The sequence below is a fragment of the Sapajus apella genome, unplaced genomic scaffold (genome assembly GCF_009761245.1).
Source record: "Sapajus apella isolate SASKATOON/1434 unplaced genomic scaffold, GSC_monkey_1.0 scaffold7, whole genome shotgun sequence".
Lineage (NCBI taxonomy): Eukaryota > Metazoa > Chordata > Mammalia > Primates > Cebidae > Sapajus > Sapajus apella.
This window is the reverse complement of record NW_022436947.1, coordinates 7,758,042-7,772,826: the sequence shown is the minus strand read 5'-3', so window position 1 is coordinate 7,772,826 and position 14,785 is coordinate 7,758,042. Positions and strand designations below refer to the sequence as shown.

The following is a 14,785-nucleotide window of genomic DNA, read 5'->3' as shown; positions in this document are numbered from 1 at the left end:
GCCGGTATCTAAGATTGTTGGAGGGCAAGCATCTTACCTGGCTTTGTATCTCCTGCAGTTAGGCTAGTGCTTGGCCTAGAGAAAGTACTTACTTATTTATCTATTTAATCAATTAGCTAAGTTCCCCGCTGTTTCCCCAAACAGACAGTTTTTCCTCTCCAGACAGTTTTCATCTGGTAGTCGGTAGTAGTTTTGCCAACAATACTGCTATATCTTCACATTTTAAAAATATAAGTAAAAGCCATTGTATTAGAATACCAATATACCTAAAGATTGTATTCTCAAAGGTTTTCGAAGAGGTCCCTCTTTTTAACAATGGTTGGAAATAAGTTGTCTAAAATTGAGGTTTAACATGCATTCATGTAACCACCAACCAGATGCCTTTCCCAGTCAATATCCTCCCCACCCTGCTGTGGAGAAAAGCAACCACTATGCTGACTTGTACCACCATATATTAGCTATGGCTGCTCTTGAGCTTCACGTAAATGAGATCAAACAGTGTATATCTTTTCGTGACTGGCTGCTTTCATTCGGCATTATGTCTGTGATATTTTTCTATGTGAATTCTTATGCAAACTACTAGTTCGCTCTTTTTCATTGCTCTGTAGTATCTCATTATATGAATATGTCACACTTTTATTTATCTAGTCTACTGTTGATGGACATTTGGGTTATTTCCAGTCTTGGGCTTGAATGTAAAGTTTTGTTTGAGAACCAAATTACAGAGCATGGTGTTAAACCTGCTTTTTGTCTTTTCTCTGCCTTCTAATAGGTGATGAATTGATTTTAATATAGGATATACTTAACTTTACTCATTCAGTTAATAAATATTTATTCAGTGCCTGTTATGTGCCAGGTCCTGAATAATTGTCCCTCCCTTCTGGAATCTCATAGACCACTGGGGAAGGTAGACCCTAAACAAGCCACTACAAGTATGCTAAATGTTGTAACAAAGAAATAAAAGATGTTCTGGGTGTTTATAACAGGGAGACCTAATCTGGTATGAGGGGTAGGGAGGATCTTCCCACAGAAAGGATATGCTAGCTGAGACCCAAAAGAGAAACTAAAGTACTGTCGGGAAGAAACACAAGGAACAGCATTGCAGAAAAGTACAAGGTCCTGAAATGGTAATGAAGAACTGAAAGAAGCTGCATGTAGCTAAATCATAGAGAGGGAAGTGGAAAATGGTAGAAGATGAGACATAAGATGAGACAGAGCCATGTCATGAAGTGCCTTACGAGTTATCTGAGCAACGTGAGTCCCCATCCATTAAAGAGTTTTAATCTGGTGAGAGACATAAACAAATACAACCTGAAATTTTTTTCTTTTAATGTTAATCTTACAAATTCTGAAGTGCACAAATCTTAAGCACAAAGAATTGTCACATACATTTTTACTAATGCAACAGCTACTCCGTCAGTGTAATTCCAGCAGCTAGCACATCCTCTCCTTCCCAGTCAGGATCCTCTCTAAGGGGAGCCGCTATTCTCACTTCTATCACCAGAGGTTACTTTTCCCTGATTTTGAACTACAATAATAACAAAACTCTACAGTTGTGCTCCTTTGGTTCTGACTACTTTGACTCAGCCTAAGATCTGCACAGTCTATCCATGTGTTGCATGTAGCAGTAGCTTGTCTTTTTCATTGCTCTGCAGTCTTCTGGTGTGTGAGTATACCACAAGTTATTTGCCCACTTTATTGATGGACGTGAGAACTGCTTTTTTTTTTTTTTTTGGCTGCTGTAAATAAAATGATTAGGTCAGGCACAGTGGCTCATGACTGCTGTAATCCCAGCACTTTGGAAGGCTAGAGTGGGAGGTTCACCCGAGGCCAGGAGTTTAAGATCAGCCTGGGCAACATAGCAAGACTCCATCTCTACCAAAAAAAGAAATTAGCCTGGTATGGTGACCTCTGCCTGTAGTCCCAGCTACTGGAGAGGCTGAGGTGGGAGGATCACTTGAGCCCAGGAGTTTGAGACTGCAGTGAGCTATGATCATACCACCGCACTCCAGTCTGACACCATGTCAGGGGAAAAAAAAATTAAGCTAGAGCTGCAGTAAATAAATTAAACTGTTGTGAAGATTTGTGTTCATGTCTTTTGATTGACATAAGCACTCATGTCTGTGGGAGGTGGAACTTTCAAAAAGATCCCTGTGTTCGGGGAGGAGGCTGCTTCAGGGGAGAGCAGAGGTGGCAGTTCTTCAGGCACCAGCTCGTGGATGTGTCGCCTTTTGCAAGTCATCTTAGTAAAGAGAAGAAGACACATTCAAACAGTTTAAACATCACACACATCAAGGCATAGATTAAAAAATGGAGAGCATATTTCCTTTTGGCTTCTATCATTACTGTCGTTTTCATAGTTATTATCATTGTTTACAGCCAGCTACGGCTTAGAACAGATACTAATGGGAAGGACATTATGATATAACAAGTTTTACTGACTTGTCATTGAATATGCTCCAATAAACAGAACCGCTATTGTCATCAAACATTTGTGAAGCCCACTTTTCATTATTGCATCTTGTTGGGCCAAACCTTGGTTAACCTCAGTAGGAAGGGCACCAGGTTCAAGAGGTCAAAGAAGAGACCCAGAGCCAGCAGAGGAGACATGGGATCTTATTAGGGCCTGACGTACAGGGGAGAGAGTCCAGTGGGGGAAGGTTGGGGAGGAAAACCACAACCACCTACAAACATCATGCAGCTAATAGAGCATTTTCACCTACTACCCCTCCCACCAACAACCTCCACCTGGCAGCCTTAAGGTAACCCACAACACGGGACCTCAATCCCCCATATGGCTGGTGTCCCACAAAATGGGCCAGGGGCCTCAGATGTTTACCATAGATAAGGAAGGAATCTCCAGGTTAGCCACTCCCAAATTACCTAGCTCAGAACATACATTCAGGTGTATCTGCCACACAGGATCATTCTAAGGGGGTGCTTAATTTATTGCTGTCAGGTGTGCTTGCCCTACCGTGTGTGTGTGTGTGTGTGTGTGTGTGTGTGTGTGTGTGTGTATGTGTGTGTGTGTGTGTGTGTGTGTGCCTGTGTGTGTCATAGTGCTGGAGACATGTGTCTGAAGTGATAGACGTATTTCTCTGACCATTTAGAATTTTAGGTTCTTAGCAGCATATCTGAACCATCTTCTCAGGAGCTAAAACACTACAAATACAGAGACTCCATTCTCCAAACTGAAGTTGTTTTGGTTTTGGCTTTTTTTCTGAATTGTGTATTTATTTCTGTCTTAAAACTTTTAAATCAGCACATTTGTGAATTGGGAATTTATTTCTTAAAACTTTAAAATGAGCACATTCAGTTATATATACATATGTAATAGATTGCCATTATAGAAAATAATACAATCAGGTGAAGTTAAGAGTACTGTTGTGGACATACCCAAGACTGTCAGCCACAACAAATGTTCAGTCCTTAGAACCATGGGAATTAAGATACAGTGTAGTAATAAGGAGTAAGTGGTCTGATTTCACCTTACCAAATCAGGCTCTTAGCCATTGTTACAATCATACTCTAACTCTGTCTTTTGACCCTCCTTTGAATGTCCTATGCATGTGCATTAAATTAATAAATATTTATAGAACACCTGCAGTATGCTAGATACCTTGCTAGGTGTTAGAGATATGAAGGTACAGTCACTGACCAACAGGAATTAGCAGCCTAGTGGAAGAGATAACCAGTTCAACCAGTGATTACCACACTCCATTTAGAGTGTGAACCAAAAAGCCAGAGTCCTCTGGTGGCACAGCAGGGGTATTTAAATTAGAGCAGCTAATTCTTCAAGGATGAGAGTCATGAGCTAGGAAGAGTATTCCGGACACTAAGATCAGGAGACACAAAGGCACAGAGGCAGGAATTAGCCTGGTGCGGGGAAGGAGTCACTAGTAATTTAGTGTGGTTGGAGCAAGATTTAGGCATGTTCAGAGGAACTGGAGAGAAGCATAGAGGAAAAAAAAAATTTAATTTTAATAGAGAAAAAACTTTTAAAAAGAGAGAAGCCTAGAGGGGTATGTAGGCAGGAGGCAGAACTGAAGAGGCTTGGTGTGTATAGGAAAGGGCTGAGATGGAAAGATCGAGAAGTAAGAGGCTGATCAAGCTCACCCTGTTCACAGCAGTACTCCTCATGTGTCCTCAAGCATGTCATTGGGCCTTAGAGTCCTCATCAGTATAACCAGAGAACTGGGGAGAGTTGTTCCCAAACCATGAAGCATTGTTCCAGTAGATGTGACAAGATGGGCTATGAAAAATAGTTTCATTACTTTGATAGTTTGGGGAAGACTGAATACCGCATTGGCCTCTTAAGACTAATGATGACTCTAATATATTAAGGTTTCTAAAGTCCTCCAGTAAAAACACTACTTCAGTTTTCTTTAAGTCAGTATTTTCCAAATTATCTGGAGTGAGAGCTGATTTTCTGTAACAGAATTATTAATGTCATGAGGCAGAGCCCCATGCTGGCAAATAGTAGACTAGTTCTCAAAGGCACAATCATCTTTATTTATTCACTGATTAATTTTTTTAAGTACAGAACCAAACAACTGGTTCATATACACCCACTGTATACTTTAAATTACCATCGTGTCCCTGTAAGAAACTTTAGGTGTTTATTTTCCACAGCAGTTTTATTATTACTATTATTACATCAACTGTCCTGGGATTTTTTTTTCTTTTTTCATTTTTCATGACATGCACAAACTTTATTACCTGGTAATACATTGCAAGAAATGTGAATTGAGTTGTTTCTAAGCAAATATCAATCATTTATGATTTGTTTAATAGAAATTATAATGAAGAAAATCAGGGTTTTGCTTATTATAAAGTCATTATAGTCAACATTAGCAAATCCCAAAATTAATAATGTGTCAGTAAATCATTTGCATTGCTAAAGAGCTCAAATAAATAAAAACAGGGTTGACCTTGTTAAAATTTTGATGTTTTCAACATTTATCTGTCAGAGCCACTGATTTGGAAATTGTTATAAATTCTTGAAAAAATGGAAACTTTTTTCCCTGTAAAAATACCCATCATTTGGCCAAATACAGTGTCATTTTTCTTGAAGAGAATGTAGTGATTGATTATCCAGAGTGCTACCATGACAAGGTAAACCAACCAAATAGCTGGAAAATTGTATGTAATCATATAGCATCACAGAGGCTCTGTGTTGAGCACAACCATTATAATTAAACAATGGCATTCTGATCGTTCCCTGCCGGTACTTCCTGTTCATCCCCAAAACCTTGACCTCCGGTGGATATGCAGAGGTGTTTGCAGTCATCCCTTCCCCTCCAAATGCTATCGGCACAATTCTAGTCAGCCGAAAGCACTGCAATAAATACAAGCCAAACCCAAACCACCCAAGGAGATTTCAAAATGCAAAGGTGCCTGTGTCTAACATCCCTCACACATAAGACATTGAGAGATTTGTTGTATTATCGTTACTAATATAGTTTCTTTTATTAGTAGTTGTCCTGAAAATGCTGAGAGATTATAAACAACTGGGGGAAGGGAAGGATGGAAGATGGACGAAAAGAGGAATGCTGATCCCTCTGGAGAGGCTGATAATCTATTCAGGAAGACGAAATACACCTGAGGTGACTTGAGAGCAGTTACACAGCATTCGCCCAGTGTGAGAGCAGCAGTACGCAAACTGAGTACATGAGTCATTGGGGCCAACAAAGTAAAGGAGCATTCCAATTATCCTTGGTTATTAGAGAACTAAACTGAGTCATAAGAAAGGAAGGGGCACCCAAACCTACCCCAGAGATGGTTATCAACAGCATAATTGGAAATAGAACCAGGCCCTTTCTCCCCATAATCAGAGGAATCTCCTCATGCTCGTCTTCCCTGCAATGTTTTAGATTTTAAACAGACTTTGTTAGGATAACTGAACTCCACTCTCCTTTATTAATTGCTGCCCACATGTTGTAGAATATCTTGTGTTCTGAATCAGGATGAGGATTTTAAATTCTTCTTAGCGTAGGGACGGGTAGCCAGGCAGAATCAATTCCTGTCACTCACACACAAATACAGAGGAATGGGATTATGGATCAGGGTGAAGCTGCAGTGCTTTAATCTTAAAATCAATACAGAAAAGGAAGTTGAACTTGTGGGGATTCTATAGAGACTGTAATTTGGCTTCCTATGAGGGTTGCTTACAGAATAAAACTGCTCCTTCCTTTTCACCTTCTGATGATTGTATTGGGGGTGGGAAAAATGAAGGGAAGGCGAAAGATGACAAGAAACTTCTACCACCAAATCTTCTTGAACACGCGTGCAAATGCAACTCATAATTCAAGCCAATCCCCCATTGTGTTGAGAAGAGCTATATACCTTTGTTTATTCTTTTGATTTTTAGAAAAATAATTAGCCAAAACCCTGTACCCCATAATCTGTATTTAAACATAATAAAAATGCCTTTGATTCCTTCATAGTTCACTGTCAGACTGGAAAAGTATGTTTTTAAGCTTACTCTTATGGCTAAGCTTACCATAGCCTATGTAATTTTATATAAATACAAAATCAACAAACCAGTTATTGACCAAAGGATTCCAAGCTGCTAAGCATGTGATTAATATTTACCCCATGTGATTAATATTAATGTTTATTTTGAAAGAGGCATGACCTAATGGTTTAAACAACTCAATCTTTTCTTAATCAAAGATTTAGAATTTGTTGAATATCCCTCTTTTCAGATATAAACTGATTTGCTGCGTAGTGCTGTCAGCATCTAGCTTTAAGATGGGCTTATTTTCCCCTTTGGATAGTTTTTTAATTCAGTTTTAAAATATGTCTGAGTGTGTTTGGACTCTGCATGTATAGTGGTGACAGCAGTATGAAACACTGTAATCTCATGGGAAAATGCACTGCGGGCAGCAGAACTCCGGTCTGGCTCTGAGGCAGAATGGTATAGTTAGAAAACCAAAGCCTAGAGCTCCTTCTTTGTTTACTTTCTCTTTCTAAGCTTGTTTCCTCATCTTTAAACTGGAGATGATTATAGGAGCCACCTGATAGTTAGGGGTGTTGAGAGGATTAAATGAAATAAAATATACAAGGTGCTTAGCATTGTACTTTGCACTTGTAAGAACCCTGTAAATGTTCATGATTATCACGATTATTATTTGAGTCTTAAGTGAGATAACATATGCTGTGGATGTGAAAACATTCTACAAGCTGTAAAACACAATACAAATGTTAGTTATTATTCTGAATAGATTGATGGTTTTGAAACTTTTAAAATAAATCATGAAAGGTTTTTCTTTGTGCTGCCTGTCATAGGTCCCTAATCTCAAAAAGCCTTGGAGTGATGAATCAGGCTCCGACTGAATATGCATTTTCTGTCTTAAAAGCCACAAAGTTATCTTGTGAATGTTAAGAAATTCATGATATGAACTTGAAAATCCCTATTCTGTGTCCTTCCAGAGAAAACACTTGCTCAGGTCTTGGGACGACCAGCGCTTGTGTAAGATACTTACTTGGTTGTTGTTTTGAGTTCATATTTCAAAACGTCACATTCTTGCAGGAAAGCTCAGGTACCTTAAATTATGACATACTTGGAGTTGTCCTTCCTTGTCCTACACATTACTTGACTGCAGAAATCTCATGAGTTTCTATGTCTTCTCTTTGTTGTTCATTTCCAGAGCACAATCATTGTGGAGAAGACAGTGCAAGACCTCATGAACCTGATGCATGACTTGAGTGCATATTCAGATCAATTCCTCAACATGGTGTGCGTGAAGCTCCAGGAGTACAAAGACACCTGCACTGCAGCTTACAGGTAGAGCTTCTGTTAGGAGCTAGGGCAAAGTAATGTTTGAGCCTGATGGTGGTTCTGATTGGTGAAATTGCCTCAATAGCCTAACTTCCAACATTATAGAAAAGGATCATCTCCGAGTTTGTCAAGAGATGAGAATTGCATCGCAGAAATAGTCTCCTAGACCTTTGTGTAGTCAGACCAACAGAGCGAAGGGAAGTGCTGAAGGGACAGGGCCGCTAGGACTGCCGTTGAGTGGCTCAGATTATGTGTCAGCCTTGGTGTTCATGAAAACCTAGAATGATAAGATCATGTTCCTCAAGGAAATTCCAGATCTTGGTTAGCCTATCTTGTGATTAAAAAGATCCTTAAAGTAGAGCAATTTGAAATGCTTCATAATCTTTAATAGTACTTCTTTTTAATTCTTAAAAATATATTCTTCCTGATGTTTGAGCTGTAGCATTCCTGTTGTCACAAAAGGACAATTATCCCTGTTTTCAGCATCAGTAGCAATGAAAAACCATTGTTATGAACTTGAAAACCATTAGCTATCCCTCTGATTTCTTTCCCTACGTTCAAAAAAATCTCTCTGGGCTTGTGGAAAAGATCATAGCACTTCTCTCAGAAAGCTAATAATAGGAACAAATTATGGTCTGGTTGACAAGACATGAAACAATTAGGGAAAGAAAGAATGTATAATAAAATACTAAATTATATGTGATATATAATTAAGAATAGATAGGTGAAGTGTACTACACAATCAGGTGCTACTTGTACAATATAGACTGTGAAGGCAGAAGGAACAAAACACAAGAAAGAGAAAAGGTTGTAGTCAGGAATGATTTTACAGGCGAGATATGTGCTGGACTGATGAAATTTATGGAGGTGGAGAGATGGAGGGAGCAATAAGACAGTTGCCCACTATTTAAAGGGGACAATTAGGAGGAAGTTTAACTGGAACAGAGTTCCTAGGAGAATATAGTAGGAGATAATGTTGAATAGGAAGATTAAGGCCAACTAACAAGGGGTCATAAAAAAAGAGATCTGAAAATGTAGATGTTGGATAGCAGATAGGGAATCAGTATAAGTGAGCAAGGAAGCCATGTTTAGGGAAGATTAATTTGGCTGAGGAATACAACCTAGGTTAAAGTTTAAACTTCCACATTCCTGCAGCAAGAATTATCCACAGTTTCATGGACAAATTAAAGAACAACCATCTCATTGGGTACAGTCCCAATAACCTTTTGGGTTCAATAATTATTTATCAAAAACTATATATAGGTTAAAATCATACATATAATTACCAATTATGTCAATTGGTTGTGAACTACATAATAATTGTGATAGTAATTCAAACAAAAGAAAGTTAAAATTTAGTGTTGTGGTTACAGAAAATTTAAAGTTTTTGGATTTTAATTTATACAGATAGTCTTTTTTAAGAAGCTACTATGGAATAATAAAATAATTTTAAGCATAAAAATATATTTCATTAGGATACATTTCAGTGAGGAAATGAAATAGAAATGATAATTCAAAGAGAAAAAGGAAAAATGAAAAATATCCAGCTATTAAAGAAGAGCCCATTTATATGTATTTTAAATATATAATTGAGAGTATCAAATCCCTATGGCATCAGGATTCCATTGGATACCTTTTTAACATTTTTAACTGACAAATAATAATTATATGTATTATGAGTGCAATGTGATGTTCTGATATATGAATACGTTTATGAAATGATTACATCAATCTGATTCACATATCCATTACTTCTCATACCTGTCTTTGTGTGTGTGCTGCAAACATTTAAAATCTACTCTCAGCATTTTGAAATATATATTACGATTATCGATTAGAGTCACCATGATGTTCATTCAGTCTCAAAGTGGCATTCCTCCTCACTGAAACTATGTGGCTTCAGCAACATCTCCCGACCTCACCCACCCCCAACCTCTGGCAACCACTGTTCTATCCTCTACTTCTATGAGTTCAACTTCTTTAGATTCCTCATATAAGTGAAATCATGCAATATTTACCTTTCTGTCCCTGGCCATTGGATACATTTAAAATGGTGATTTTTTTAACAGCGTCAATCTTTAGGATATACCAAAATTTGTATTTTCTGCATCTATTTAAACACATGCTAAAAAAAAAGTTAAATGTCAAACAGGGAAGGAGAATATAGTTTTTCACAATTATTTTAAGGGATACACCAATAACAGTTGTAAAAACCACTATTCTGGGTAAATTGCCTGAGATTAGAATTTCTGGACCATACAGTGTTGCATTTTCAATTTTACAAAACCAAGCCCCAAAATGGTAGTACCAACATCTCATCTACCAAAAGAGAATTGAATAAAATATTTTAACTATTAAAACTTAGACCAGGTACGGTGGCTCACGCCTGTAATCCCCGCACTTTGGGAAGCCGAGGCGGGTGGATCACCTGAGGTCAGGAGTTCGAGACCAGCCTGACCAACATGGTGAGACCCTGTCTCTACCAAAAATTAGCTGGGTGTGGTAGTGCACACCTGTAATCCTAGCTATTCAGGAGGCTGAGGCAGGAGAATCTCTTGAACCTGGGAGGCGGAGGTTGCAGTGAGCTGAGATCGTGCCATTGCACACCAGCCTGTGTGACAGAGTGAGACTCTGACTGAAAAAATAAAAATAAAACTTAAATATTAAAAAGTTTAAAATTTAAATAATTTTAAATAATTTTAAATTTTAAATTTTAAATAATTTTAAATAATTTCACTTTAATAATATTACATTTTAAATTTATACTTAACCTCCATTCAATGTAAAGCTTTTTCTTTTAAGTAGAGCATGCCCTCTTTTTCTAATAAATTGTCTAATTATGAACACCCAATAACTTCTCACAAATAATAATGTTGATAAATAGTAATTATAGTGGAGATGTTGCGTAACCTGACCACGATAAGGTCAAGTTGTCTCTAGAATGTAAATCCCACTGATGGCCATTTATATAGTATTGTTGACATTGTTGTCTTGAAAGACATGTTTTAAGTTCTCGTAGCTCAGCACTATATTCATCATGGGTGATCTTTTTTCCAATGATTTATGTTCCTGCCTCTCAAGATGTCAAATGGCCGGAGGCCTCCGCATCTACATAGCAGACTGGTCATTGCTGAATGTTTTCATCTGAAAGTTTTCTCTTAGTTTGAAGTGATACTTCCTATCTGCTGGACATAGTTCTTTTTTCGTAGTGATAACAAATCAGTTCAATCCTTTTATGAAAGCCCTTCCAATATATGAAGATAGCTATCGTGGTCAATTTAGTCTTGTTTTTCCTCCTTAAACCGAAGATTCCCAGTTTCTGGGATGCCCTGGTCTACGAACCATCCCAGTCATCTTTCTCCATTACCCATTAGCTTGGCAGTGTCCATCTTAAAAAGAAGTGCTGCAGCCTATGCCCAGTGTTCCAGATGCACTCTTTTATTTTTTATTTTTTTGGAGACAGAGTCTGTTGCCACAGCTGGAGTACAGTGATGCAATCTTGACTCACTGCAGCCTTTGCCTCCAGGTTCAAGCAATTCTCCTGCCTTGGCCTCCTGAGTAGCTGGGACTACAAGTACAAGCCACCATGCCCAACTATTATTCTTTTTTTTTTTTTTTTTTTTTCAGTAGAGATAGAGTTTTGCAATGTTGGCTAAGCTGGTCTCGAATTTGAATTCCTGGCCTCAAGTGATCCTCCCACCTTGGCCTCCCCAAGTGCCCAGATGCACTCTGGGTGTTGAGCAGCACCATCGCTTTCCTTGTTTAGGACCCAGTGCTGGACACAGTGCTACTTAGTGTGTCCTGTCATTGTGTTTGTCTGATATTTACTGAGCATTTACCAAGATGCTGTGTGGGTGTGTGGGGATAAAGAAATTAATCGGTCAGAATTCTACCTTTCATGTGCTCATATTCTTGGTGAAGGATAGAAAGGGAAATATGGGACAAAGAAATAGAAAGTGTATGTCCGTAGCATTAACTCGTGACAGAAAATATGGCAAGATAGGTAAAAATGCCTTGCTGCAGGAGGAAGAAATTACAAAGAAGGACAGGGAAGCCTTGGTGAAGGATATGAATTAGGCTTGGTGGAGAATGAGGAGGATTTAGACAGAGGCTTGTGGAAGGGAAGGAGGGAGCCAGAGCAAGAACAAGTGATAAATGTCTGGGATGTGGAAAGGAAGGTCTGGGTCACACTGGAGGATCACGACTGTCAGACTCAAGGAACTTTCCCTTTTTCTATTAGGTAGCGAGGAGCCGCTGAGGGTGTGTAAGCACGGAGTGCCACGTGGAGACCTGTGCCGTAGGGAAAGTTTTCCGAGTTTTGCATAAGGTGGATTTGAAAAGCAAGAGTATAGAAATAGAAGGGAGAGAGACATTAAGTGCTTGAATTAGAGAACAGGCAAGGAAAATGGAGAGGACAGATTAAGAGATACTAAAGAGGCAAACTTGATAAGAATTGGCCACTGATTGGCTATAGAAGAAGAAATACTGATTGAAATTAGTATTATCTTTTCTATGCTGTATTTGTGATGATTTTTGTAAAACATAAATTCAGGCTCTCACATTTACCCATTAAATTTAATGATTGTATGTTTATTTGTTTCTGAGACAGTCTTGCTCTGTCGCCCAGGCTGAAGTGCAGTAGCACGATCACAGCACACCACAGCCTCTGCCTCCCAGGTTCACGCAGTTCTCCTGCCTCAGCCTCCCGAGTAGGTGGGATTACAGGTGCCCACCACCATGTCCTGCTAATTTTTGTAGTTTTAGTAGAGACAGGGCTTCACCATGTTGGCCACGCTGGTCTTGAACTCCTGATCTCAGGTGATCCACCTGCCTCGGCCTCCCGAAGTGTTGGTATTACAGGCGTGAGCCACCATGCCTGGGCAAATTTAATGTTATTTTCAACTCCCATTTCAGCCTATTGAGATATTTTTGAATCCTCACTCCATCATCAAAAAATCTTGGCTATTTCTGTAAGTTTCATGTCTTCCTTGATTACATAAGCAATCTTTTTTTTTTTTAATGCATGTCATTGAAAAAATGTCCAGCAGCATAAGACTAAATTGAGAATTTTGGAGCTATACCTCCTGACACTTTTTTTTAGGTTGACATCTGTTTATTACTTCTTGCTTCAGGAATTTATATGTTTTTCTAACTAGGAACCTGGGCTTTAGTGCAATAACAGGCCCTACAGCTGAAGTTTAAATGCCAGGTTTTCTGTCTACTGCTTATATGACCTTGAAAAGCTACTCAGCCTCTCTGCCTTGATTTCCTCATTGGAAAAGGGTAGTAATAGTTATTTTCTCAAAGGATTGGCTCAAAAAATGTCAATCTTTTATAACTGCTTTTAGCAAAATAATATGCTCCCCCAAAAATGATTTGCTGTTATTTAGACAGTGATAATAATGGTAACGACAATAATTGCCTTCACCACTTCCCATAACAGTATTCCACGTATTTCATCATCTGTCCTATAAAAGACTTTATCAGATTTCTTGCTGGTGTCTTCCCAGCCTGATTCTTTCAATGCAGCCAACCCTTCCTCATGTCCACCCAAGATGAGCATGGACAAGCCTATTATGGGCAATACTAGATATTTTGTTCAGGAATCATCCCTTCCCTTTACTCTTAGAATCCACTTCTCCTAACTGAACCATTCCTTAAGAGCTCTCTTCTTGGGCAGCTTTCAAATGATCCTTGGAAACAAGGTCAAGACAACCAAGAGCCAAATTTACCACTGCCCCAAGTCAGGAAAGGAAAGTCACGTGACCTATCCTTTGTGAGATCCACCTAGCTCCTAGTGAGGACTACTTTCTAATTATTCATGAACTACTTTTTAATTATCTGTTCAGAATTTTGCCTTTAATTCCAAATTCACCCCATTTCTGTAATTTATGTTCCTTTTCTTTTATGAACAGTTGGGATTTGCTCCCAGGCATTTTTTCCTGTCTGTCAGGATACCTTCAAAATGATTAGCGGTGGTTCTGTGATTCCATGCTTTGAATTATTTTGGTACTATAAGATCCTTACCTAAATTGATTAAACCTTTCAGGAATTTCTTTGATCGTAATAACCATTAACAAACACAGATCACTGTATCCTTCAAACAGTTCATTCACTTGGTTTCTAGAATTCCATGTATTCAACAAACGTTCATTGAGTGCTTGTACACGAGTTTGTAGATGTAATAGTGAACTAAACAGATTAAATATCTGCTTTCATGAGGTTTATGTTCTGTTATGGATGGGAGAGGAGAGATGGACAATAAATGAATGGAATACATAAACATAAAGAATTTTAGAAGATAATAGGTACTGTGGAGGAAATAAATGGAGAAAAGTGGATAGACTCAGAGTGTGGGGGGAGGAGTTTGCAGTTTTAAATAGGGTGCCAGGGAGGCTCTGTTGAGTTGAGCTTAGAGGAAAGGCTCCAAGGAGTTGAAAGAGTTGGACAAGCAATCTGGGAAGAGTGTGCTGGCATAGGGCAAAGGCCAGGAGGTGGGACTTTACGGGACACTTTTAAGGAACAGCAGGGAGACCAGCATGGGTGGAGTAAAGAGAGCCAGAGGAAGGAGGGTATTGGAGGATGGCCAAGAGGGAACAGAGGGCAGACCATGGAGGGCCTGGTAGGCCACTCTAGGGATGCTGAGTTCTACTCCAAGTAAAATGGGAAGCTGTTGAAAGGATTGTGACTAGGAGCAGCATGATCTTACATATATTTTAAATTTTAAGTATTGAAAATAGGCTTTAGGGAGACAAGGATGGAAGCAGCAAGACCAACTAAAGGCTAAAGTGGTAATCCAGGTGAGAAATGAAGACTGCACTGTTGGTAGCAGCAGAGATGGAGGGAACTGGGTGAACTCTGAATGTATTTGAAGGAGCAGCCAGCTGAATTTCCTGCCAGATTGAAGATAGGGTGGGAGAGAAAGAAAGGTGTCAAAAATAACTCAGGATTTTTTTTATTTGAGCAGTGAAAAGATAAGAGTTGCCAGCTATTGTGACGGAG

At 38.9% G+C, this 14,785-nt stretch overlaps 1 protein-coding gene across 2 annotated transcripts in view; it reads left to right on the top strand.

The window, feature by feature from the left end:
* The window catches only part of EXOC4 (exocyst complex component 4), an 805,456-nt gene that overhangs the window by 633,687 nt on the left and 156,984 nt on the right, over positions 1 to 14,785 (top strand). For both annotated transcript variants that reach the window (XM_032275643.1, XM_032275644.1), the window contains exon 12: positions 7,653 to 7,789. In XM_032275643.1, coding sequence (XP_032131534.1) covers positions 7,653 to 7,789 — 137 coding nt within the window. The remainder of the gene's footprint in view (positions 1 to 7,652; positions 7,790 to 14,785) is intronic.